The sequence below is a fragment of the Oncorhynchus mykiss genome, chromosome 7, assembly GCF_013265735.2.
Source record: "Oncorhynchus mykiss isolate Arlee chromosome 7, USDA_OmykA_1.1, whole genome shotgun sequence".
Taxonomy (NCBI): domain Eukaryota; kingdom Metazoa; phylum Chordata; class Actinopteri; order Salmoniformes; family Salmonidae; genus Oncorhynchus; species Oncorhynchus mykiss.
In genome coordinates this window covers 21,504,677-21,526,137 of record NC_048571.1, presented here as the reverse complement: position 1 = coordinate 21,526,137, position 21,461 = coordinate 21,504,677, and the positions used below count along the sequence as shown (strand labels likewise).

The following is a 21,461-nucleotide window of genomic DNA, read 5'->3' as shown; positions in this document are numbered from 1 at the left end:
AAACAAAACAAATTGTGTTGGTCACGTACACGTTTAGCAGATGTTATAGCGAAATGCTTGTGTTTCTAGCTCCGACAGTGCAGTAATGTCTATCAAGTAATATCTAACAATTTCACAACAATACACACAAATCTAAAGTAAAGGAACTAAGAATATATCATATTTGGACGAGCAATGTCGGAGTGGCATAGACTGAAATACAGTAGAATAGAATACGGTATATACACAGTTGAAGTCGGAAGATTACATACACTAAGGTTGGAGTCATTTAAAACTTGTTTTTCAAACACTCTACAAGTTAACAAACTATAGTTTTGGCAAGTCGGTTAGGACATCTACTTTGTGCATGACACAAGTCATTTTTCCAACAATTGTTTACAGACAGATTATTTCACTTATAATTCACTGTATCACAATTACAGTGGGTCAGAAGTTTACATACACTAAGTTGACTGTACCTTTAAACAGCTTGGCAAATTCCAGAAAATTATGTCATGGATTTAGTAGCTTCTGATAGGCTAATTTACATAATTTCAGTCAACTGGAGGTGTACCTGTGGATGTATGTCAAGACCTACCTTCAAACTCAGTGCCTCTGCTTGACAACATGGGAAAAAATCTGGGTTCGTCCTTGGGATCAATTTCCAAACGCCTGAATATACCACACTCATCTGTACAAACAATAGTATGCAAGTATAAACACCATGGGACCAGGCAGCTGTCATACCGCTCAGGAATCAGACGTGTTCTGTCTCCTGGAGATTAACGTACTTTAGTGTGAAAAGTGCAAATCAATCCCAGAACAACAGCAAAGGACCTTGTGAAGATGCTGGAGGAAACAAAAGTATCTATATCCACAGTAAAACGAGTCCTATATCGACATAACCTGAAAGGCCGCTCAGCAAGGAAGAAGCCACTGCTCCAAAACCGGCATAAAAAAGCCAGACTACGGTTTGCAACTGCACATGGGGACAAAGATCGTACTTTTTGTGGAAATGTCATCTGGTCTGATGAAACAAAAATAGAACTGTTTGGCCATAATGACTATCGTTATGTTTGGAGGAAAAGGGGGAGGCTTGCAAGCCGAAGAACACCATCCCAACCGTGAAGCACGGGGGTGGCAGCATCATGTTGTAGGGGTGCTTTGCTGCAGGAGGGACTGGTGCATTTCACAAAATAGATGGCATCATGAGGCGGGAAAATGATGTGAATATATTGAAGCAACATCTCAAGACATCCATCAGGAATTTTTAGCTTTGTCGCAAATGGGTCTTCCAAATAGACAATAACCCGAAGCATACTTCCAAAGTTGTGGCAAAATGGCTTAAGGACAACAAAGTCAAGGTATTGGAGTGGCCATCACAAGGCCCTGACCTCAATCCTATAGAAAATGTGTGGGCAGAACTGAAAAAGTGTGTGCGAGCAAGGAGGCCGACAAACCTAACTCAGTTACACCAGCTCTGTCAGGAGGAATGGGCCAAAATTCAACCAATTTATTGTGGGAAGCTTGTGGAAGGCTCCCTGAAACGTTTGACCCAAGTTAAACAATTTAAAGGCAATGCTACCAAATACTAATTGAGTGTATGTTAACTTCTGACCCACTGGGAATGTTATGAAAAAAATAAAAGCTGAAATAAATAATTCTCTACTATTATTCTGACATTTCACATTCTTAAAATAAAGTGGTGATACTGACCTAAAACAGGGATTTTTTACTAGGATTAAATGTCAGGAATTGTGGAAAACTGAGTTTAAATGTATTTGGCTAAGGTGTACGTAAACTTCAGACTTCAACTGTATATATAAGATGAGTAATGAAAAAATATGTCCACATTATGTAAACCTTATTAACAACAGGAGAAGTTGCAGGCCATGCACAGAAAGAAAATCCCGCCCCCTTCGGCACTTATGTAGATGTAAAATAATTACTACAATCGAATGACTGTTGCTTTACACCTATCCAAATCCCTTAGATCGACACAAGTGTTTAGGGGCTAGGGGTTGTTCCTGGACAGGTCCGCAAGTCTCACAGGTTGTAGAGATCCAGTCTCATCCGGGCGTGTCTCCCCCACAGCACATCAATAACGACCACATCCACGGGGAGAAGAAGGAGTTTGTGTGCCGCTGGGATGAGTGTTCCAGGGAGCAGAAGCCGTTTAAGGCCCAGTACATGCTGGTGGTTCACATGAGGAGACACACGGGGGAGAAGCCACACAAGTGTACCGTGAGTAACTGATCGTCGCCAGGCTCGGCCTTTCGCTGAGCATTTGCCTCTCTAAACACTTGCAGAGTGTACCGTCACGCACACACACACACAAATATAGAAATGCCGTTTGGGCTTTTCTCAATATTTCACGTGATCATTCTAGAAAAGAAGGAAAAATGTGCTCACAGTGTGATTACATTACATATTCGCATAGAGGATGTCCCTAAGCTGGTTAGTAGGGTGTATGTTAGTAGTTCCAGCTGTTATTACCATTATATCATGTAAGGGCAATGGGTCCTTCTTACAGTAAGACCTAGATATATCCTCTACGGTACTGTATTGTAAGTCCCTCATGTACAACATCTAAGATTTTCTCTCTTCAGGCCAAATCCTTAACTTTTCACATAAATCATGCACTGGTGTCAGGGGGAGATTTGTTTCTGAAGTTAGGATTGGTGACTATGTAGAAAGTATTCAGACTCCTTCACTTTTTCCACATTTTGTTACGACCCAGCCTTGTTCTAAAATGTATTCAAATAGTTTTTCCCCCTCATCAATCTACACACAATACCCCATAATGACAAAACAAAAACAGATTTTTTGACATTTTTGCAAATGTATACAAAATTAAAAACAGAAATATCACATTTACATAAGTATTCAGACCCTTTACTCAATACTTTGTTGGAGTACCTCTGGCAGCGATTTCAGCCAAACTCCAAGCGGGCTCTCATGTGCCTTTTACTGAGGAGGGGCTTCCGTCTGGCCACTCTACCATAAAGGCCTAGTGCAGTGCTGAAAAGATGGTTGACCTGGAAGTTTCTCCCACCTCCACAGAGGAACTCTGGAGCTCTGTCAGAGTGACCATCGGGTTCTTGGTCATCTCCCTGACCAAAGGCTTTCTTCCCTGATTGCTCAGTTTGGCCGGGCGGCCAGCTTTAGGAAGACTCGGTGGTTCCAAACTTCTTCCATTTAAGAATGATGGAGGCCACTGTGTGTCACATGAGTTGACGCTGGAGAGACGAAACAGGTACGGGGAGTAAAACATTTAATATAGAACGGACATGGAACGAGACAGGAACAGGGTCAGGAAAAAGGTAAAACAAACAAAAAACAACTAATGCAGAAGTGGGGAACAGAGCTGGGGAACTGACAAATATAGGGGAGGTAATAACAGGTGATGGGTGAGTCCAGGTGAGTCCAATATCGTTGATGCGGGTGACGAGGGAAGGCAGGTGTGTGTAATGGATGATAGGAGTGCAATGATGCAGGGCAGCGGGAGCAGACGTGACAGTACACCCCCTTCTAGGGGCGCCCCCCGGCGAACCGGCCGAGTCATGGGCGCTGGGCAAGCCGGTTGGGGCATGGAAGCCCAATGAACCGGCAGGAACGTGAGAGCAGACGTGACACTGTGTTCTTGGGGACCTTCAATGATGCAGACATTTTTTGGTACCCTTCCCCAGATCTGTGCCTCGACACAATCCTGTCTCTGAGCTCTATGGACAAGCCAAGCCACGTCAACTGTGGGACCTTATATAGACAGGTGTGTGCCTTTCCAAATCATGTCCAATCAATTGAATTTCCCACAGGTGGACCCCAATTAAACAGGCTTAAAATAGCCCTGCAATAACCCCGAAACAAGAAACAGGTAAAACCAATAAAGACATAACCAACAGAAAAGGGAATCGGTGGCAGCTAGTAGACCGGTGACGACGACTGCCGAGCGCCGCCCGAACAGGAAGAGGAGCTACCTTCGGTAGAAGTCGTGACAGAGGATGTAATGTAACAAAATGTGGAAAAAGTCAAGGGGTCTGAATACTTTCTGAATGCGCTGTACATGCCTCCACACCAGAGTGTCATTCATTACACAATAATTGCAAAGGTCATCTTTATAGAAATGAAACGGAAATGGAAAACAAGGATAGATGTGAAATAAACTGTACAAAGATCCTGTGTTTGACTGCTTTGGTGTTTTCCTTTCTCTCTCTTGCAGTTTGAGGGCTGCTGTAAGGCCTATTCTCGCCTGGAGAATCTGAAGACCCACCTGCGATCTCACACCGGGGAAAAACCATATGTGTGTGACCACGAGGGATGCAACAAAGCCTTCTCCAATGCCTCGGACAGAGCCAAGCACCAGAACCGCACACACTCCAACGAGGTGTGCACACGCGCACACACACACTTCATTGAGGTCCTACTGGGGTAGCCTCCCAAACACCACCCTATTCCCTTCATAATGCACTACTTTCAGGGCCCTGGTCAAAAACTGTGCACTACGCAGGCAATAGGGTGCCATTTTGGATGCAGACACGTTCCCACACTGCACGGCACTGCAGCTCCATTCTGCCCTGCCAAGACTTCAGACAGACTCACTTATAGAGCCCATTAGATATTCTCTTAGACAGACATCCATAGGATCAATACTCTTCTACCTTTTGTGACTTACTGTAAGGTCCTGGGCCAAAAGATTGTGGCATCAAGAAAATGATGTTGTCTGCTAGCCTTTTACATATTCAGGCTGAAATGAGATGTGTGGACTTTTTCTCATCACGCACAGTGATTGTTCTTGCATTAAACCACGGCCGTGCGTGTGTTCCTAAGTGTGTGTGTGTGTGTGTGTGTGTGTGTGTGTGTGTGTGTGTGTGTGTGTATGCAGGCGTGTGTATGAGTAAATAATGATGTACAGAACTAATGAGCATGGCAGCCCCACAACGGATTAGTGTGAATCAAGCGTAGGCATCCCTAATGGAGACCCAGACCACCTGCAGATCACCAATACAAAATGAACCCTGGAACCGTTTCAAGCCTCCTACTGGCCTATCCATCAGGAGATAGAGGAGGGAGGTATAGGGGGAGAGCACAGCATCCCATGGATCCACACACACACACACACACACACACACACACACACACACACACACACACACACACACACACACACACACACACACACACACACACACACACACACACACACACACACACACACACACACACACACACACACACACACACACACACACACACACACACACACACAACCCCTCGGGATGAAAAATAAGACTGGATCCATCCCACCAATATAACTAACTTTATTACTGGAAACCATATAAATCTTAGTGATACTCCGTGGCTGTAAGCAGAACCAACAAGTCACTGGTCTTACATACATAATTTATACACTCTAATTGCGTGTTTACAACAACTGCTAGTCACAGCTAATCTGAGTAAGTAGGAGGGGATGGATATTCTAATTCCCAGTCATGTATTTGAATGTTATTAAACAGAATATGAACTGCATGATATTCATCTCCCTCTGGATCCTATGTGGCTCACTTGGTAAGAGTGTGGTGGTAACAACGCCAGGGTTGTCGGTTTCCTTCCCGCTGGGGCCACATTTAAATGTATACACTCACTGAACTGTAAATCGCTTCAGATTAAATACAGTTGGAGTCGGAAGTTTACATACACCTTAGCCAAATACATTTAAACTCTAAACAATTCCTGACATTTAATCCTAGTAAAAATTCCCTGTCTAAGGTCAGTTAGGATCACCACTTTATTTTAAGAATGTGATATGTCAGAATAATAGTAGAGAGAATGATTTAATTCAGCTTAAAAAGATTTCATCTTATTCCAGGTGGGTCAGAAGTTTACATACACTCAATTAGTATTTGGTATCAAACGTTTCAGGGAGCTTTCCACAAGCTTCCCACAATAAGTTGGGTGAATTTTGGCCCATTCCTCCTGACACAGCTGGTGTAACTGAGTCAGGTTTGTAGGCCTCCTTGCTCCCACACGCTTTTTCAGTTCTGCCCGCAAATTGTCTATAGGATTGAGGTCAGGGCTTTGTGATGGCCACTCCAATACCTTGACTTTGTTGTCCTTATGCCATAACTTTGGAAGTATGCTTGGGGTCATTGTCTATTTGGAAGACCCATTTGTGACCAAGCTTTAACTTCCTGACTGATGTCTTGTGATGTTGCTTCAATATATCCACATAATTTTCCTGCCTCATGATGCCATCTATTTTGTGAAATGCACCAGTCCGTCCTGCAGCAAAACACCCCCATGATGCTGCCACCCCCGTGCTTCACGGTTGGGATGGTGTTATTCGGCTTGCAAGCCTCCCCCTTTTTCCTCCAAACATAACGATGGTCATTATGGCCAAACAGTTCTATTTTTGTTTCATCAGTCCAGAGGACATTTGTTCAAAAAGTACGATCTTTGTCCCCATCTGCAGTTGCAAACCGTAATCTGCCTTTTTTTATGGCGGTTTTGGAGCAGTGGCTTCTTCCTTGCTGAGCGGCCATTCAGGTTCCTTGCTGAACGGCCATGTCGATATAGGACTCGTTTTACTGTGGATATAGATACTTTTGTACCTGTTTCCTCCAGCATCTTCACAAGGTCCTTTGCTGTTGTTCTGGGATTGATTTTCACTTTTCTCAGCAAAGTACGTTCATCTCCAGGAGACAGAACACGTCTCATTCCTGAGCGGTATGACGGCTGCGTGGTCCCATGGTGTTTATACTTGAATACTATTGTTTGTACAGATTTCTTTTGATTTTCCCATGATGTCAAGCAAAGAGGCATTGAGTTTGAAGGTAGGCCTTGAAATACATCCATAGGTACACCTCGAATTGACTCAAATGATGTCAATTATCCTATCAGAAGCTTCTAAAGCCATGACATCATTTTCTGGAATTTTCCAAGCTGTTTAAAGGCACAGTCAACCTCTGAACCACTGGAATTGTGATACAGTGAATTATAAGTGAAAGAATCTGTCTGTAAACAATTGTTGGGAAAATTACTTGTGTCATGCACAAAGCAGATGTCCTAACCGACCAAAACTATAGTTTGTTAACAAGAAATTTGTGGAGTGGTTGAAAAACAAGTTTTAATGACTCCAACCTAAGTGTAAGTAAACTTCCGACTTCAACTGTAGATGTACATGACATGTCTCTATTGTAATGTATTTTATCTCTCTGAGTATAACCTTTATAAATAAAGGTGAAATAAATACATTTGTGTCCACAGAAACCCTACGTGTGTAAAGTCCCCGGGTGTACGAAGCGCTACACGGACCCCAGCTCTCTCAGGAAGCACGTGAAGACAGTCCACGGACCAGAGGCCCACGTCACCAAGAAACAGCGCAGCGACCTGCCGCCCAGCAGACCCATGCCACCCAAAGAGAATGGAGAGAACGAGACAGGCCGGGGCATGGAGGAGAAGATGGACAGCACCTCGAGAGGCACGGAGGACTACCTCCAGGCCACGTCTATCAAGACGGAGAACTCTGTGGTAAGTGATCATCTGGTGTTGCAGCCAATCATCCAATGAGAGATCATTTGGGGTTGCAGCGTGTCATCCAATGAGAGATCATTTGGGGTTGCAGCGTGTCATCCAATGAGAGATCATTTGGGGTTGCAGCGTGTCATCCAATGAGAGATCATTTGGAGTAGAAGTATAATTCAGCAAACAGGCAGTTTTACCATACGGTTATGTTTACCATACGGTTATGGCAAGTAGCCTAGTGGTTAAAGATTTGGGCCAGTAACCGGAAGGTTGCTAGATCGAATCCACAAGCTGCCATGGTAAAAAGCTGCCGTTCTGCCCCTGAACAAGGCAGTTGACCCACTGTTCCTAGGACGTCATTGTAAATAACAATTTGTTGTTAACTGATTTGTTAGATAAAAAATGTGTGCCTCCCAATCTATGGTTAAGCCACTTTATAGATTTGTGCAGTCAGATAATGCCCTTCTACTTTCTCAGTCTGAGCCCCTACTAACAATGGCATGCAAATCTTACCTAACAAACTTTTATCCTTCCTATTTAACACTCTCTGCACATTTCCTTTCCATTTCTCTTCTCTTTGAACTTTTCCTTAAGGACAGACATTACTAAGGTGAGCACAGCTTCAGTTTGAGCTTCAGTTCAATACAGAATATCTTTCATCATTTCATGCACTACTGCTGTATGACAAGCCACAGCCAGTAAGGAACACAGTCCAAAAATGTGTATAATAGTTATTACAGAATTTTAAGTCCCACGTACTGTACAACATAAAGAGGGACTGGGGAGCCCAACAACCCGGAGAGCCATAGATTCATAGCCCTGTGTGCTGGCTTAGCATGTACTCAAGCATCCTTTCATCTCCCCCATTTCTAATTCACAGACGGTCTTAAGGGAGCTGTAATCTGTAGCCACCCCAACCAACACTCGTTATTCACAATTAAAGTTGTGGAGAAAAGAACTTGCATGATTCACTGTACATCTCCTTATGTTGTTCTGTTATCACTGTTCCACTTTCTCTTCGTTAGATGGCGATCCCTTTCCTTTTTAGATAGTTTATAAACATGTTGTCTCTCTCTCTCTCTCTGCTTCTCTCTCTTCCACTCTCTCGCTCTTTCCCCTTCCCTCCCTCTCCTTCTCTCTCTCTCTCTCTCTCTCTAGATGTATCAGTCCAGCCCTGGTGGTCAGTCGTCATGTAGCAGCGAGCCGTCGCCACTTGGCAGTTCCACCAACCATGACAGTGGAGTAGAGATGGCCCTCCACAGCAGCGGGGGAAGCATGGGGGACCTGACTGGGCTGGACGACCCCTCAGGGCCCCTCATGGACTCCTCCTTCTCTGGCCTCTGGTCTGGGACAGCAGGGGTCGGGGTGGGCCTCCACCTCCGTCAACACCTAGGCCTCAGCCACATCCACAGACTAGAACACCTGAAGAAGGAGAAACAGAAGATGGTGAGGGACTCCTGCCAGTGGGCCAATCATCATCCAGCTCCTCCAGTCCAGAACACCAAGCTACCGCCCATACCAGTAAGCGGTGAGTGACCGTAAAAAGAAAGAAGTAACCAGTGTTGTCATAATTATCTTTTTTGAGTATTCAGTACATTCAGAAAACCACTCTATATTTCTCCTGTGTGAAATCCATTTTTCTTCTCTTCAGGGTCCCTTCTGGAGAGAGGAAATATGGATGGTGGGCCTGGATCGTTCCTCAGCCTCAGTGAGCTGTGTTCCAGTAAGGTGACTGTCCTGAACCAGCTGGACCATCTGATGGAGCGCAGGGACAGCGCCACCAGCACCGTCTCCTCTGCCTACATCAGCCGGCGCTCCTCTGGCATCTCCCCCTGCCACTACAGCCGCCGCTCCAGCGACGCCTCCACGTTCAGTGGCCACCGCCACCACAACATCAGCTCCACCGGCTCCTACGACCCCATCTCTACAGACCTGTCCCGGAGGTCCAGCAACGCCAGCCAGAGTGGAGGAGGGGGAGGGCTGCCCAGTCACCTCAGCCTCACCCCCGCCCAGCTCTACCACCTCAAGGCTAAATATGCGGCGGCTACAGGCGGAGCCCCACCCACACCTCTACCCAACATGGAGAGGATGAGTCTCAAGACCTGCATGGCCCTCTACAGGGATGCTTCCCAGGGAGACTCGTCGTCTGGTTACTCCTCCTTCAACCCCATTGCCCCCAGTGGTGTTCCCAGGCGCTGCAGCGGCGATATGGGAGGCTATAATGGCCGCAGCATGATGCCCCACGAAGCTCCGTCCAACATTCCCCGTCGGGCTAGCGACCCCGTCCCCCGACCGCCGCCCCTGGACCCGCTGTCCCATCAGCCTCAGGTGCAGCGCTACAACAGCACGGGCAACATGCAGAATCTCCACCCACACGCCTCCCAGCCCAACCAGGCCCCGTCTGCAGCCGAGCGGCGCCACCTGGCGCCCCAGAGCCACCAGCCGCGCTCCGACGGCAGTCTGCAGCGATACCCATACTGCCCCCGGCCGCCCAGCATCTCTGAGAACGTGGCCATGGAGACCATGGCCGGCGACATGAGCGGTAGTCGCAACAACAGTGAGGAGGAGATGATGGTACTTCCTGATGACGTAGTTCACTACATCGCCTCTCAGGGCGGAGCTGGAGAGTCAGACTGTGCCAACGGGTACAACCGACAAGCACAATGTGGTTTCCATGGAAACACAATAAACCCTAACCCCCAGCAGCAACAGCAATTTTACCACCAGCAAAGGATGGCTGTGGTGGACACCAATATGAATATGAACCCCTCATCTGCACCACAAACCATGCCCCTCTTCTGTGCCCTAAGCTCAGGCCATCCGCAGCAGTCTTTCCCCTCCTTACCCAGTAAGACGAGCACCATGCCGGTGCAGTGGAACGAGGTCAGCTCAGGTACTGTGGAAGCTCTTCACAACCCAAGTCAACAGCTGCCGTTCAGTCGAAGCAACCCAAACCTCACCATGGTCCAACAGAAACAGAACTTTGTCTCGTTCCAGAATCAGAATCTTAACTCCAACCAACACATTGCACAGATGATTCACAACCTGGCTCACGCAGCCCAGCAGGGGAGATACATAGAGCTGCAGAAGGCAGACTCAAGGCTGAGCTATGTCCAGCAACAGAGCCTACAGCAACAGCAGCCTGCTAATGCTAACCTCAATGAACCAGTGAGTCTCGGGCATGGGTTTAACCAGGGTCTTGGTCCTAGCGATGCTACCGCTAACGCTAACCAGCGGTCCTCCTGTAGTAGTATGGCAGTTGGTGGCACTCTGGGTATGTTGAGCCAAAACAGTAAACAACAACAGACGGTGCACACTGTAGACACGCAGAACAGCCGGCTGGGGGCGCAGCCAGGGGGGAGTCAATCGTCTCAAGTCACTTTTAAGGATAGCGGTGTGAATTCTTTGCGGATGATCTCACAGAAGTATAATATAGCGTCCCAGGTTCAGCATCCCATCCAAAATGGAGGTCAAATACTCCTCCAGCCAAGGCCGCCCACAGAACCTAAGTCTCTAAGCAGACAGCATTCAGGGTCAATGACAATGCAGCGACAAAACTCAATTGGCAATCACTGCAGCAATGGCAACAACAAGAACAGCAATGTTATGTTATACACAGGACAGATACACGTGTTTGAGCCAAACGGAAACGTCAACATGCAGATGATGGCATCATCAGTAGTGGACGTCCTTCAATGTCCCTCAGACAGCACTGAGACCGCCATGACCTCACCGGGAGTAAGCAACCAGGTCTCCAGTACGGTGGACTCGTCCAATGGGACAGGGGCAGAGGATCCCCAGATTGACTTTGACACCATGCTGGATGACGGGGACCACTCCAGCCTGATGTCAGGCACCATCAGCCCCAGTATCCTCCAGAGTCTGTCCCAGACCTCCTCCAGACTCACCACCCCCCAGAACTCTGTCACCCTGCCCTCCCTGCCCCTCTCTGCAGGGGGAAGCAACATGGCCATCGGCGATATGAGCTCCCTGCTCACCGCGCTTGCAGAAGAGAACAAGTTCCTCAACATGATGTCATAAGGACGATCCCAAATACACTGAAGGCAGACAGAGGTAAAACCAGGGTACCTACCTTGGTGTATTTGGCCCAGGACGTGTGTTAAAAGAAATGACCTATTGTGACCCAAGCTCTATGAACGATAGTATATCTACCACCAAGAGTTTAAACTGACTGTGTGAATGACAAGAGGGGGACCTACTAGTTAACATTGTTGCAGAGGTCCTCCTGACCATGTGATTGAACACTAAGCACCTCATTGGAGAAGTTTGACGACCACCAGAGACTAAGGAACCTATGAGATTCTGAAGACTTCATGCTAAAACACCACTATGTTTGTGCTACTTATTGTATTATCCTGTACAGTATCATTATGAAGCTAATATGGCGATTTCATATCTATTGAGAAGCCATATTTTGCCTTAGATGAGTAAGTAAGTATAATGTAATCCACAGCACAATTCTGTTAATGTTGTACATGAGATAGTGTGCAGTTCTGCAGTAAAACAAGTTTACCAAGTGCCTGGCTATGCCGCAGAATATGCAAGACGAGCATATGACACAGTTCACGTTGAAACGCAACCAAGTCCTTCTGTATGATACGGATTTGGGATTTTTCGATCTTAAAGACACACGTATATATGTAAATAGTGTAAATGACTTGATCTAAAATGATTTGATTCTTTCTTTCAGATCTTATTTGAAACTCATTAAAAAAAATTCTGTCAGAGAAATTGCTAAAAAAAAAAAAAAAAAAAAAAATATGGGAGAAAAATGATTAAATAATTCAATAGAGTCAGAAGAAATCTTTTTGGAATCTATTTAGTCATGTCAGGTCTACTTCCATACAGTGTCTTCAATATGAGCCATTGTCTTATTTGTCTGTGTGGTTGAGTTGGACTATTGAGATGAACAGTGACGTCTCAGTGTCGGGGACAAGTTGTGACTGGAATTAGACAACCATTTCAAAAGAATATGCAAATACTTGATCTGATACGTATTCTGGGGGTGACAACGTTGCCATTAACGCTTGGTGATGAATTAGGAAAAATCGAAAAGGGAAAAAGGATCCTCCTTTTCAGTGTCAAATGACTTTTTCTCCAGTCCTTGATGATGACGAGAATAATAAGATATCATAGAGTATTAGGAATCAAAGTTTTTTTTGTATACTTCCGTGCAACTCTGTTGTGTTGGATATGTATATATATTTTGTACATTTTTATGAAATACAATCTTGTTTTTTTTTTTTTTTACAGAATTGCTGTCTGGTGAGTTATTTCAAACCATGGGCGTTTTTTCTCGTGGAATATGACATGTTTGAAATGAGGTTGCGTTGTTTTAGCTCTCTCATATACAGTACCAGGCCGATTTTAATTCAAATTGGCCTGTAAATTCATGTTACACTTTACTAGAAAAGTAAAGTACAGAAATCCCCGCCACAATATAAATGGTACGTTGTTGTATTTCCCACTCCTTGGTTCAAAACTGAACATGGAGACAGTCGACACAATACACAGTAGCCGGTACATCAGAGAGTTGAACTGTTCTTTGTTAACCTCTCCTTTAATCTCAGAAGTATATGAGTGTTGATTGCTTAAATAATTCAGGAGAAAAACTGTCTTCTTTGAAGCCACACAAGTTCTCTCCCTCCTTGCTGCCAACAAAGCATTTCTTCCCCTCCACACCGTATCCTATCATATCAGACATTTATAAGACACCGGCTATCTTTCAAGGTGATTATGGAGGCTTTGAAATAGGCTCTTCTGACCCTGTCTTGCCCCTGCTTGTAATGTTGGCATGGACACAATACTAGTTTCACTCTAGAAACCGATGAGAAAGGACACACTTGTAAAAGCGCAGAGCGCATACAGAGCAGTTTAAAAAGTTAGCCTGTGTGTAGTCCAACATTAGCATTGTCAGATTAGCCCAAAGGAAATGCCTGTTGAAACCACATAAAACACCCACCAGTTGGAGAGAGAGAGAGAAAGAGCGAGAGTGAGGTCCAGGGAGGGACAAAGCGTCAAGCAGAGTGTAGGCGCTGAGGAACAAATGATTTTATTCTGACAGCTAATTCAGCCGAGAATACGTTTGATCTGAGGTTTTTGAGAGCTTTTGCCACAGGCATTCCTTATTCTCTCAGAAATGAAAGCGAGAAAATAGCCCGAGGATATGAAGTCGTATCAGTAAAGGGGTTAGTGAGACTCAAGTCATAAATTAGCAACACCTCAATGTATTGGTAGATCTAATAGTATGATAATAGAGAGATGTACTGACTTGTGCAGTATGCATAGACTACAAACACATCATCTATATTGGGTAGACATTGAAGGGAAAAAAACTTTGGTCCTTAGAAATCTGGAGATGTTTTAAAAGAACCCAGGTTTATTACAGCCTTAACCTCAATCCTAGCATCCCTAACCCTAGCCTCATGTCCACATCCCAGTTCAACCCTAACCCTAGCTTCATGTCCACATCCCAGTTCAACCCTAACCCTAGCTTCATGTCCACATCCCAGTTCAACCCTAACCCTAGCTTCATGTCCACATCCTGGTTCAACCCTAACCCTAGCTTCATGTCCACATCCTGGTTCAACCCTAACCCTAGCTTCATGTCCACATCTTGGCTCAACACTAACCCTAGGTTCATGTCCACATCCTAGTTCAACACTAACCCTAGCTTCATGTCCACATCCTGGTTCAACCCTAACCCTAGCTTCATGTCCACATCCTGGTTCAACCCTAACCCTAGCTTCATGTCCACATCTTGGCTCAACACTAACCCTAGGTTCATGTCCACATCCTGGTTCAACACTAACCCTAGGTTCATGTCCACATCCTGGTTCAACACTAACCCTAGCTTCATGTCCACATCCTGGTTCAACCCTAGCTTCATGTCCCATCTTGGCTCAACCCTAACCCTAGCTTCATGTCCACATCCTGGTTTAACCCTAACCCTAGCTTCATGTCCACATCCCGGTTCAACCCTAACCCTAGCTTCATGTCCACATCCCAGTTCAACCCTAACCCTAGCTTCATGTCCACATCCCGGTTCAACCCTAACTCTAGCTTCATGTCCACATCCCGGTTCAACCCTAAGCCTAGCTTCATGTCCACATCCCGGTTCAACCCTAAGCCTAGCTTCATGTCCACGTCCCGGTTCAACCCTAACCCTAGCTTCATGTCCACATCCCGGTTCAACCCTAAGCCTAGCTTCATGTCCACATCCCAGTTCAACCCTAACCCTAGCTTCATGTCCACATCCCGGTTCAACCCTAAGCCTAGCTTCATGTCCACAGTAAGTCCTCAGTAAGTCCTCAGTCCTCTGTGATAATATTAGCCGAGTTCATTTTCAACCCTTTCTCATCACAGGGCCCTCAAAGGAAAGCATGTCCCTCTAAACCCTGCAGTAAAGCAGACACGTCTGTTGTGAATTAAAATGGCTTTCGAAGTATGCGTTTTACAGCATGTCCTGCATTCTTCACTCCCCAAGGGGAGAGGAATGTGATTTACAGGGTCTCCTTGTGAGTGACAATGTATTCAGAACACACACACACACACACACACACACGACTCTCCATACAGCTGCCCACAAACATCAGCCACAGACAGTCTGGCACACGGCACAGCGGGGCAGCTACATGCTGACTAACACTGTTACTGGTCTGGAATGGTCTCCACCGCTGCTGACCACTGGACCTGGAACAACTCAAATGATACACTGGCAACATCCACAGACAACTGAGATACATCATCTACATCCAGTCAAACCTGTGGGACATGGGACTAGTGCTAGAGCAGTGTACTGAGGCACAGGCCCAGGAGAAGAGCACAGTACTAATGATGCTTTAATATAGCGCTGCTGTCCTCTGGAACAGGCCCTTGACTGATTGGATGAGCAATGAGAGCAGGGCAAAGAGCTGCAAGCACCACGCTGGAAAATCAATCAATTAACCAAGCAGGCAGATCCAGGCTGGCTCGATTACAGGCAGCAGGCAGGCAGGCCCCCCTAATTACCACACAGGAGTAAGTCCTTACATCGCTCAGCATGGGGTCTAAAACAACCATCTTTGGGTCATTGAATAGAACAACAATTGCATTTGATTATTCAACAAACGAAGCATTGCAAAAGATTATGTATGTAATGATTTGTCATTTTAACCTCAGTAAAATTGTGCTGTGACAGTTTCCTAAACCAGCCCTGCCTGATAAAAATTCTGAACACCTAGTTTGTCTTCTGCAGCACCCTAGACCTTCATCAGAGAAGACTTTCATCCTCTGTCCCCTAGTCAGAACATCACCATCCACGGTGGTGCATCAGATCAGCCTCAACACACACACACACACACACACACACTTCCCCCTGCGGAGGGGCCTGCACATGTCTGTTAGTGATCTGCCGGAGATCTGAGGGTCTCTCCGTTCTCACCAGGCCCCCGTGAGAGCTTCCAAGAGGGGCAGCCAGCCCCCCCCCCCACCGCTCCACTCTACTGGTGCTCGCTCTCATTTAACTTCCAGAGTGAAGAGCATTTGCTGCATGAGACACACCCGGGCCAACACACTTGAAGTGCCTCTCCTACATCTCCTGGATGTTGTTAATTAGATATAGCACAATACCAAAGCTCTCCTCTCCCAAAGTGGTGTCACGGGCTTCTGTCAGAAAGAGAGAGAGAGATCGAGCGAACAACCGCAAAGTTGTCAGCACAAGCACCCCCGATGAGGAGGAGGAGAGGGGGGAGATGATGGTTTTCCCTGCATATAGGATGTAGCAGTGCCTGGGCTGGTCCTTATTAGGGAAATTATTGTGTTTGAAATGTGATTGTCCCAAGGCTGCTCAGATGGACCAGCACATTTTATATATGGGCAGCCAGTCTACACGACGACAGTGTTGCTCTCTGTTTGACTGGCCGCATGGGAACTCAAATTGATTCATAAATGAACGTTGTCTTTCAGTGGCAAAGAGGCCCGGCTAGAATTCCGAGAAACGTACATGATATTATTTTAATAAAAATGAATGCCCTATCAGGGATTTCCGTGCATGATCCGTCAAGGATGACATCACAAGCAGGAACTAAAGCTGCGGGGATATTTGTGGGGAAGATTCGGCCTTGTAATATGTAATAATATGTGTGATAATGCACAGCTGGGGCTTGAATGGTGTAATGTGGTGTTTGATAAGCAGCACAAGGGAGTGTAAGGGACGGGGACGGGGACGGGGACGGGGACGGGGACGGGGGTTAGAGGACATGCAGTCTCCTTCACCATCTCCTTTGTGACAAAGTAGATTTTCTTTGACTGACAGGGTGGATCCGGTGCTCATTGGACCAGCAACATTGCAATCATTCATTTAATCAGAATTCTCCATCAGTCAGAGACACCATTCAACCCAACAACTAGCATTGGCTTTGAGTGACACCACGTCTGCTTGATATCCCTGGTCATTATATGATCTCAATGATGGTTAAACAACCACATTACAGGATTAGTCAAAACAGCACATGAATATATATTTTAGTGCTACGTTTTATTGTCAAATGCACAGTTAACGTGAAATGCTTAACTTGTATGCTCTTGCTAACAGTGCAGCAATCAACATAAATGTTTAATTCATAAAATAAAAAATATATATAATAAAGAAAAGATGAGAAATAAGAAATTAAATAGGAAGTTATGGTGGTTCAATGTTAAGGGAGCACTGTCGGAGTCAAACACTAGATACAAGTGTTTTAGAGCAGGGTTCCCCAACTGGCCAAATGTTTTCTGCGCAATAACAAAAAAGTTTATATGTTTTATTGTTAGACATAAGACTGTAAAAACACCAGCAAATCCACTCCAAGTGATTTCAATTTTTTGGAAATATGTTCCAAAGTATTCCCAAGCATAACAGAGACATACAGTTGAAGTCAGAAGTTTACATACACCTTAGCCAAATATATTTAAACTCCGTTTTTCACAATTCCTGTAAAAATTCTCTGTCTTAGGTCAGTTAGGATCACCACTTTATTTTAAGAATGTGAAATGTCAGAAAAGTAGTAGAGAGAATGATTTATTTCAGCTTTTATTTATTTCATCACATTTCCAATGGGTCAGAAGTTGACATACACTAAATTAGTATTTGGTAGCATTGCCTTTCAATTGTTTAACTTGGGTCAAACGTTTTGGGTAGCCTTCCACAAGCTTCCCACAATAATTTGGGTGAATTTTGACCCATTCCTCCTGACAGAGCTGGTGTAACTGAGTCAGGTTTGTAGGCCTCCTTGCTCCCACACGCTTTTTCAGTTCTGCCCACAAATTGTCTATAGGATTGAGGTCAGGACTTTGTGATGACCACTCCAATCCCTTGACTTTGTTGTCCTTAAGCCATTTTGCCATAACTTTGGAAGTATGCTTAGGGTCATTGTCCATTTGGAAGACCCATTTATGACCAAGCTTTAACTTCCTGTCTGATATCTTGAGATGTTGCTTCAATATAGCCACATCATTTTCCTGCCTCATGATGCCATCTATTTTGTGAAGTGCACCAGTCCGTCCTGCAGCAAAGCACCCCCAAAACATGATGCTGCCACCCCCGTGCTTCATGGTTTGGATGGTGTTCTTCGGCTTGTTTCCTCCAAACATAACGATGGTCATTATGGCCAAACAGTTCTATTTTTGTTTCATCAGACCAGAGGATATTTTTCCAAAAAGTACGATCTTTGTCCCCATGTGCAGTTGCAAACCGTAGTCTGGCTTTTTTATGCCGGTTTTGGAGCAGTGGCTTCTTGTTTTACTGTGGATATAGATACTTTTGTACCTGTTTCCTCCAGCATCTTCACAAGGTCCTTTGCTGTTGTTCTGGGATTAATTTGCACTTTTTGCACCAAAGTACATTCATCTCCAGGAGACAGAACACATCTAATTCCTGAGGCACTGAGTTTGAAGGTAGGCCTTGAAATACATCCACAGGTACACCTCCAATTGACTCAAATTATGTCAATTACAGGCTGACTAAACCGCTCGCATTGCGTGCGCGAGCATGGCAAAATAAATTTAGAAATCTATATTATTCAATTATTGCACCCACACTGCTCGCGAGCGTCTGAGTTGCCAAGGGCAAAAATAGAAGTCAGTTCTATTTCTGATGCAGATCGCGCTGCAAGTCCTGCCTCTCACATCTCCTTATTGGTTTATAGAAGCTGGTACCCATGTGCCATCTCCTCATTGGTTATACCCACGTGGGTGACTGAAAGACAAAATAGGTCGGTGGCGGTAATGCACCTAATTTATGAAAGTTGACAATCGCAATATAAAGTCAAGAGAAGAAAAAGCCTGGAAGGAGGAGAGATGACTAGAAACGATTCGGTTGACTTTTTAACATATGGATTAATTGGTGGAGTATAGGACCTTGTGCATTTCAGGTAAAATAACAACTCAATGTTTATATCCCAGGACAAATTAGATAGCAACTGCAAGCTAGCTAAATAGGACACATTTGCTAGATTGCCATAAATTGCCATAAATTAGCTAGATTGCCATAAATGTTTAGTACTTTTCGACCTGTCCCCAAATTAATATAATTAGTTCAGAGTTTGTTTTGATATTTGAACCTGCCTGTCGTGATCGTGATGGCGTTTGGTGTGTGGGACAAAATACATTTATGCACGATGCTACACGCGCGTAGCCGGTTTGGGTTCCGTGTTAGCCTATCAGAAGCTTCTAAAGACATGACATATATTACTGGAATTTTCCAAGCTGTTTAAAGGCACAGTCAACTTAGTGTATGTAAACTTCTGACCCACTGGAATTGTCATACAGTGAATTATAAGTGAAATAATCTGTCTGTAAACAATTGTTGGAAAAATGACTTTTGTCATGCACAAAGTAGATGTCCTAACCAACTTGCCAAAACTATAGTTTGTTAACAAGGAATTTGTGGAGTTGTTGTAAAATGAGTTTTAATGACTCCAACCTAAGTGTATGCAAACTTCTGACTTCAACTGTACATGTATGTGCTCGTAAACAACTGTAAGCAAGGTTTGAAATTATTATGTTTTAGTCAAATATGATAAAATATGATAAATGGAGTTCCTGCCCCCTGACCCTCCCCCTCAAGAAAAAAATTGTCCCTCGGCTGAATCTAGTTGATGATCCATGTTTTAGAAGGTCCAAAGAGAGAGAAAGATCTCCTTGAATATTATTCTCCTGCAGCACTGAGGTGAACGGTGCAGCAACCTGGGAGTCATAAACCCTTCTGAGGTGGTTTATAAGGAGAATTAATAATATATTAATAACTCATGGTGATGTCCTACTGACTTCCTGACTTCTGATCCGCTCATTACAATAGGACCACCAAACAGCCAATAGGAGGAGAATGGCTAGGAAGAGTAGGACGTCAAGGGCCATGTCTCTGTACCCGGTGAATATTAACAACGCTCCCTGCATAATCTACCTCTGCTGAAAGGTCAGAGTGGAGTGGGAAAGAAAGACACCCACTGGCTGAGTTAGTGAGGGAGAGGGAGTCACTCACTTCAAAAGCTGGTGTCTTACTCATGATAAAGTCTTATAAAATGGCCAAGTTCATGGATTTAAATAGCTGCAAACTTGTATTTTATACGTGTTTGAATGTGTGTATCTACCAATACTGTACGACCGTGTGTGTGTGTGTGTGTGTGTTTGTGCGTGGGTGTGTACTTTAAAGTACCACATAAGTCTTTTTTTTTTAGGTATCTGTACTTTATATTTAGGACTACTTTTACTCCACTATATTCCTAAAAAAACAATGTACTTTTTACTCCATACATTTTCCCTGACACCCAAAAGTACTCGTTACATTTTCAATGCTTAGCAGGACAAGAAAATGGTCCAATTCGCTCACTTATCAAGAGAACATCTCTGGTCATCCCTACTGCCTCTGATCTGGAGGACTCACTAAACACAAATGCTTTGTTTGTAAATGATGTCTGCGTGTTGTAGTGTGCCCGTGGCTTTCCATATATAAAAAAATATATATTTTTAAAAATGTGCTGTCTGATTTGCTTATAATTAGCCATTTGAAATTATTTACACTTTTATTTTTGATACCTAACTATATTTTAGCAATTACATTTACTTTTGATACTTAAGTAACCTTAAAACCAAATACTTTTACTCAAATAGTATTTCTCTGGATGACTTTCACTTTTACTTGAGTCATTTTCTATGAAGATATCTTTACGTTTACTCAAGTATGACAATTGGGTACTTTTCCCCACCACTGGTGAGCACCTCTGTCACGCAGTCATGTTGTAAAGCTTTGTGGGGAATGTCAAATCAGATGGCGTGGTTTAAAGTTGAAAGATTTACTGAAAATGGATTCCAGATGCAGGTTCAACAACACCAAGTCCCAGTTGTGATGCTCTGAGCAGCTCAGCAGAACTCTGGTGGCAGACGGCCCCTATCCAAGCAGAGGAGGCTAAGCAGTAGAATAAGCAGTAGGCACCCTCATACAGAAGGTCCACCTTCTCCTCAACACACAGAAACACCAACCCTGCGTCCCAATAAAAGTGCATTTCTCCTGCAGGGTGTACTTTTTAACCTCACTTCATGGATTTGAAAGAAAATGACTGGTGGAAGAAATAGGCTTTTAAAATCGTGGCGAGTAGTTCACAAAGGCAAGAAAGGACGGGTTATTAGAGGGTAAAATTGTCTTTGCGTCAAGCAGAGGCCCGACAGTGTCCAGCTTGGTCCCACATCCACAGCCCAAAAACAGGCTCTTTCACCTGGGACCCACCTACTTACACAACAGTCTGTCAAGAAGGAGTGGAGGCTTTCTCTTCTCTCTGCTCTGCAGCTTAAATGCAGCGGTTTTGGGGGACCTATTCATCCTAAATCCCAGACAATAAGGGTGGGGAGAAAGTGTTAAAAGATGCAGAGGGGCGTCAAAGTGAAGTTGTTGTCCGTGTTAATCACACGATGGAAATGAGAACATA

At 44.6% G+C, this 21,461-nt stretch overlaps 1 protein-coding gene across 2 annotated transcripts in view; it reads left to right on the top strand.

Moving 5' to 3' along the window:
* Positions 1-12,306, top strand: part of LOC110527499 (zinc finger protein GLI2) — a 69,223-nt gene extending 56,917 nt beyond the window's left edge. For both annotated transcript variants that reach the window (XM_036982989.1, XM_021608811.2), the window contains 5 exons: positions 2,074-2,223; positions 4,199-4,363; positions 7,243-7,506; positions 8,659-9,028; positions 9,152-12,306. In XM_036982989.1, the coding sequence (XP_036838884.1) occupies positions 2,074-2,223; positions 4,199-4,363; positions 7,243-7,506; positions 8,659-9,028; positions 9,152-11,541 (3,339 nt within the window). In that variant the 3' untranslated portion in view covers positions 11,542-12,306. The remainder of the gene's footprint in view (positions 1-2,073; positions 2,224-4,198; positions 4,364-7,242; positions 7,507-8,658; positions 9,029-9,151) is intronic.
* Positions 12,307-21,461: the final 9,155 nt, after the last annotated feature.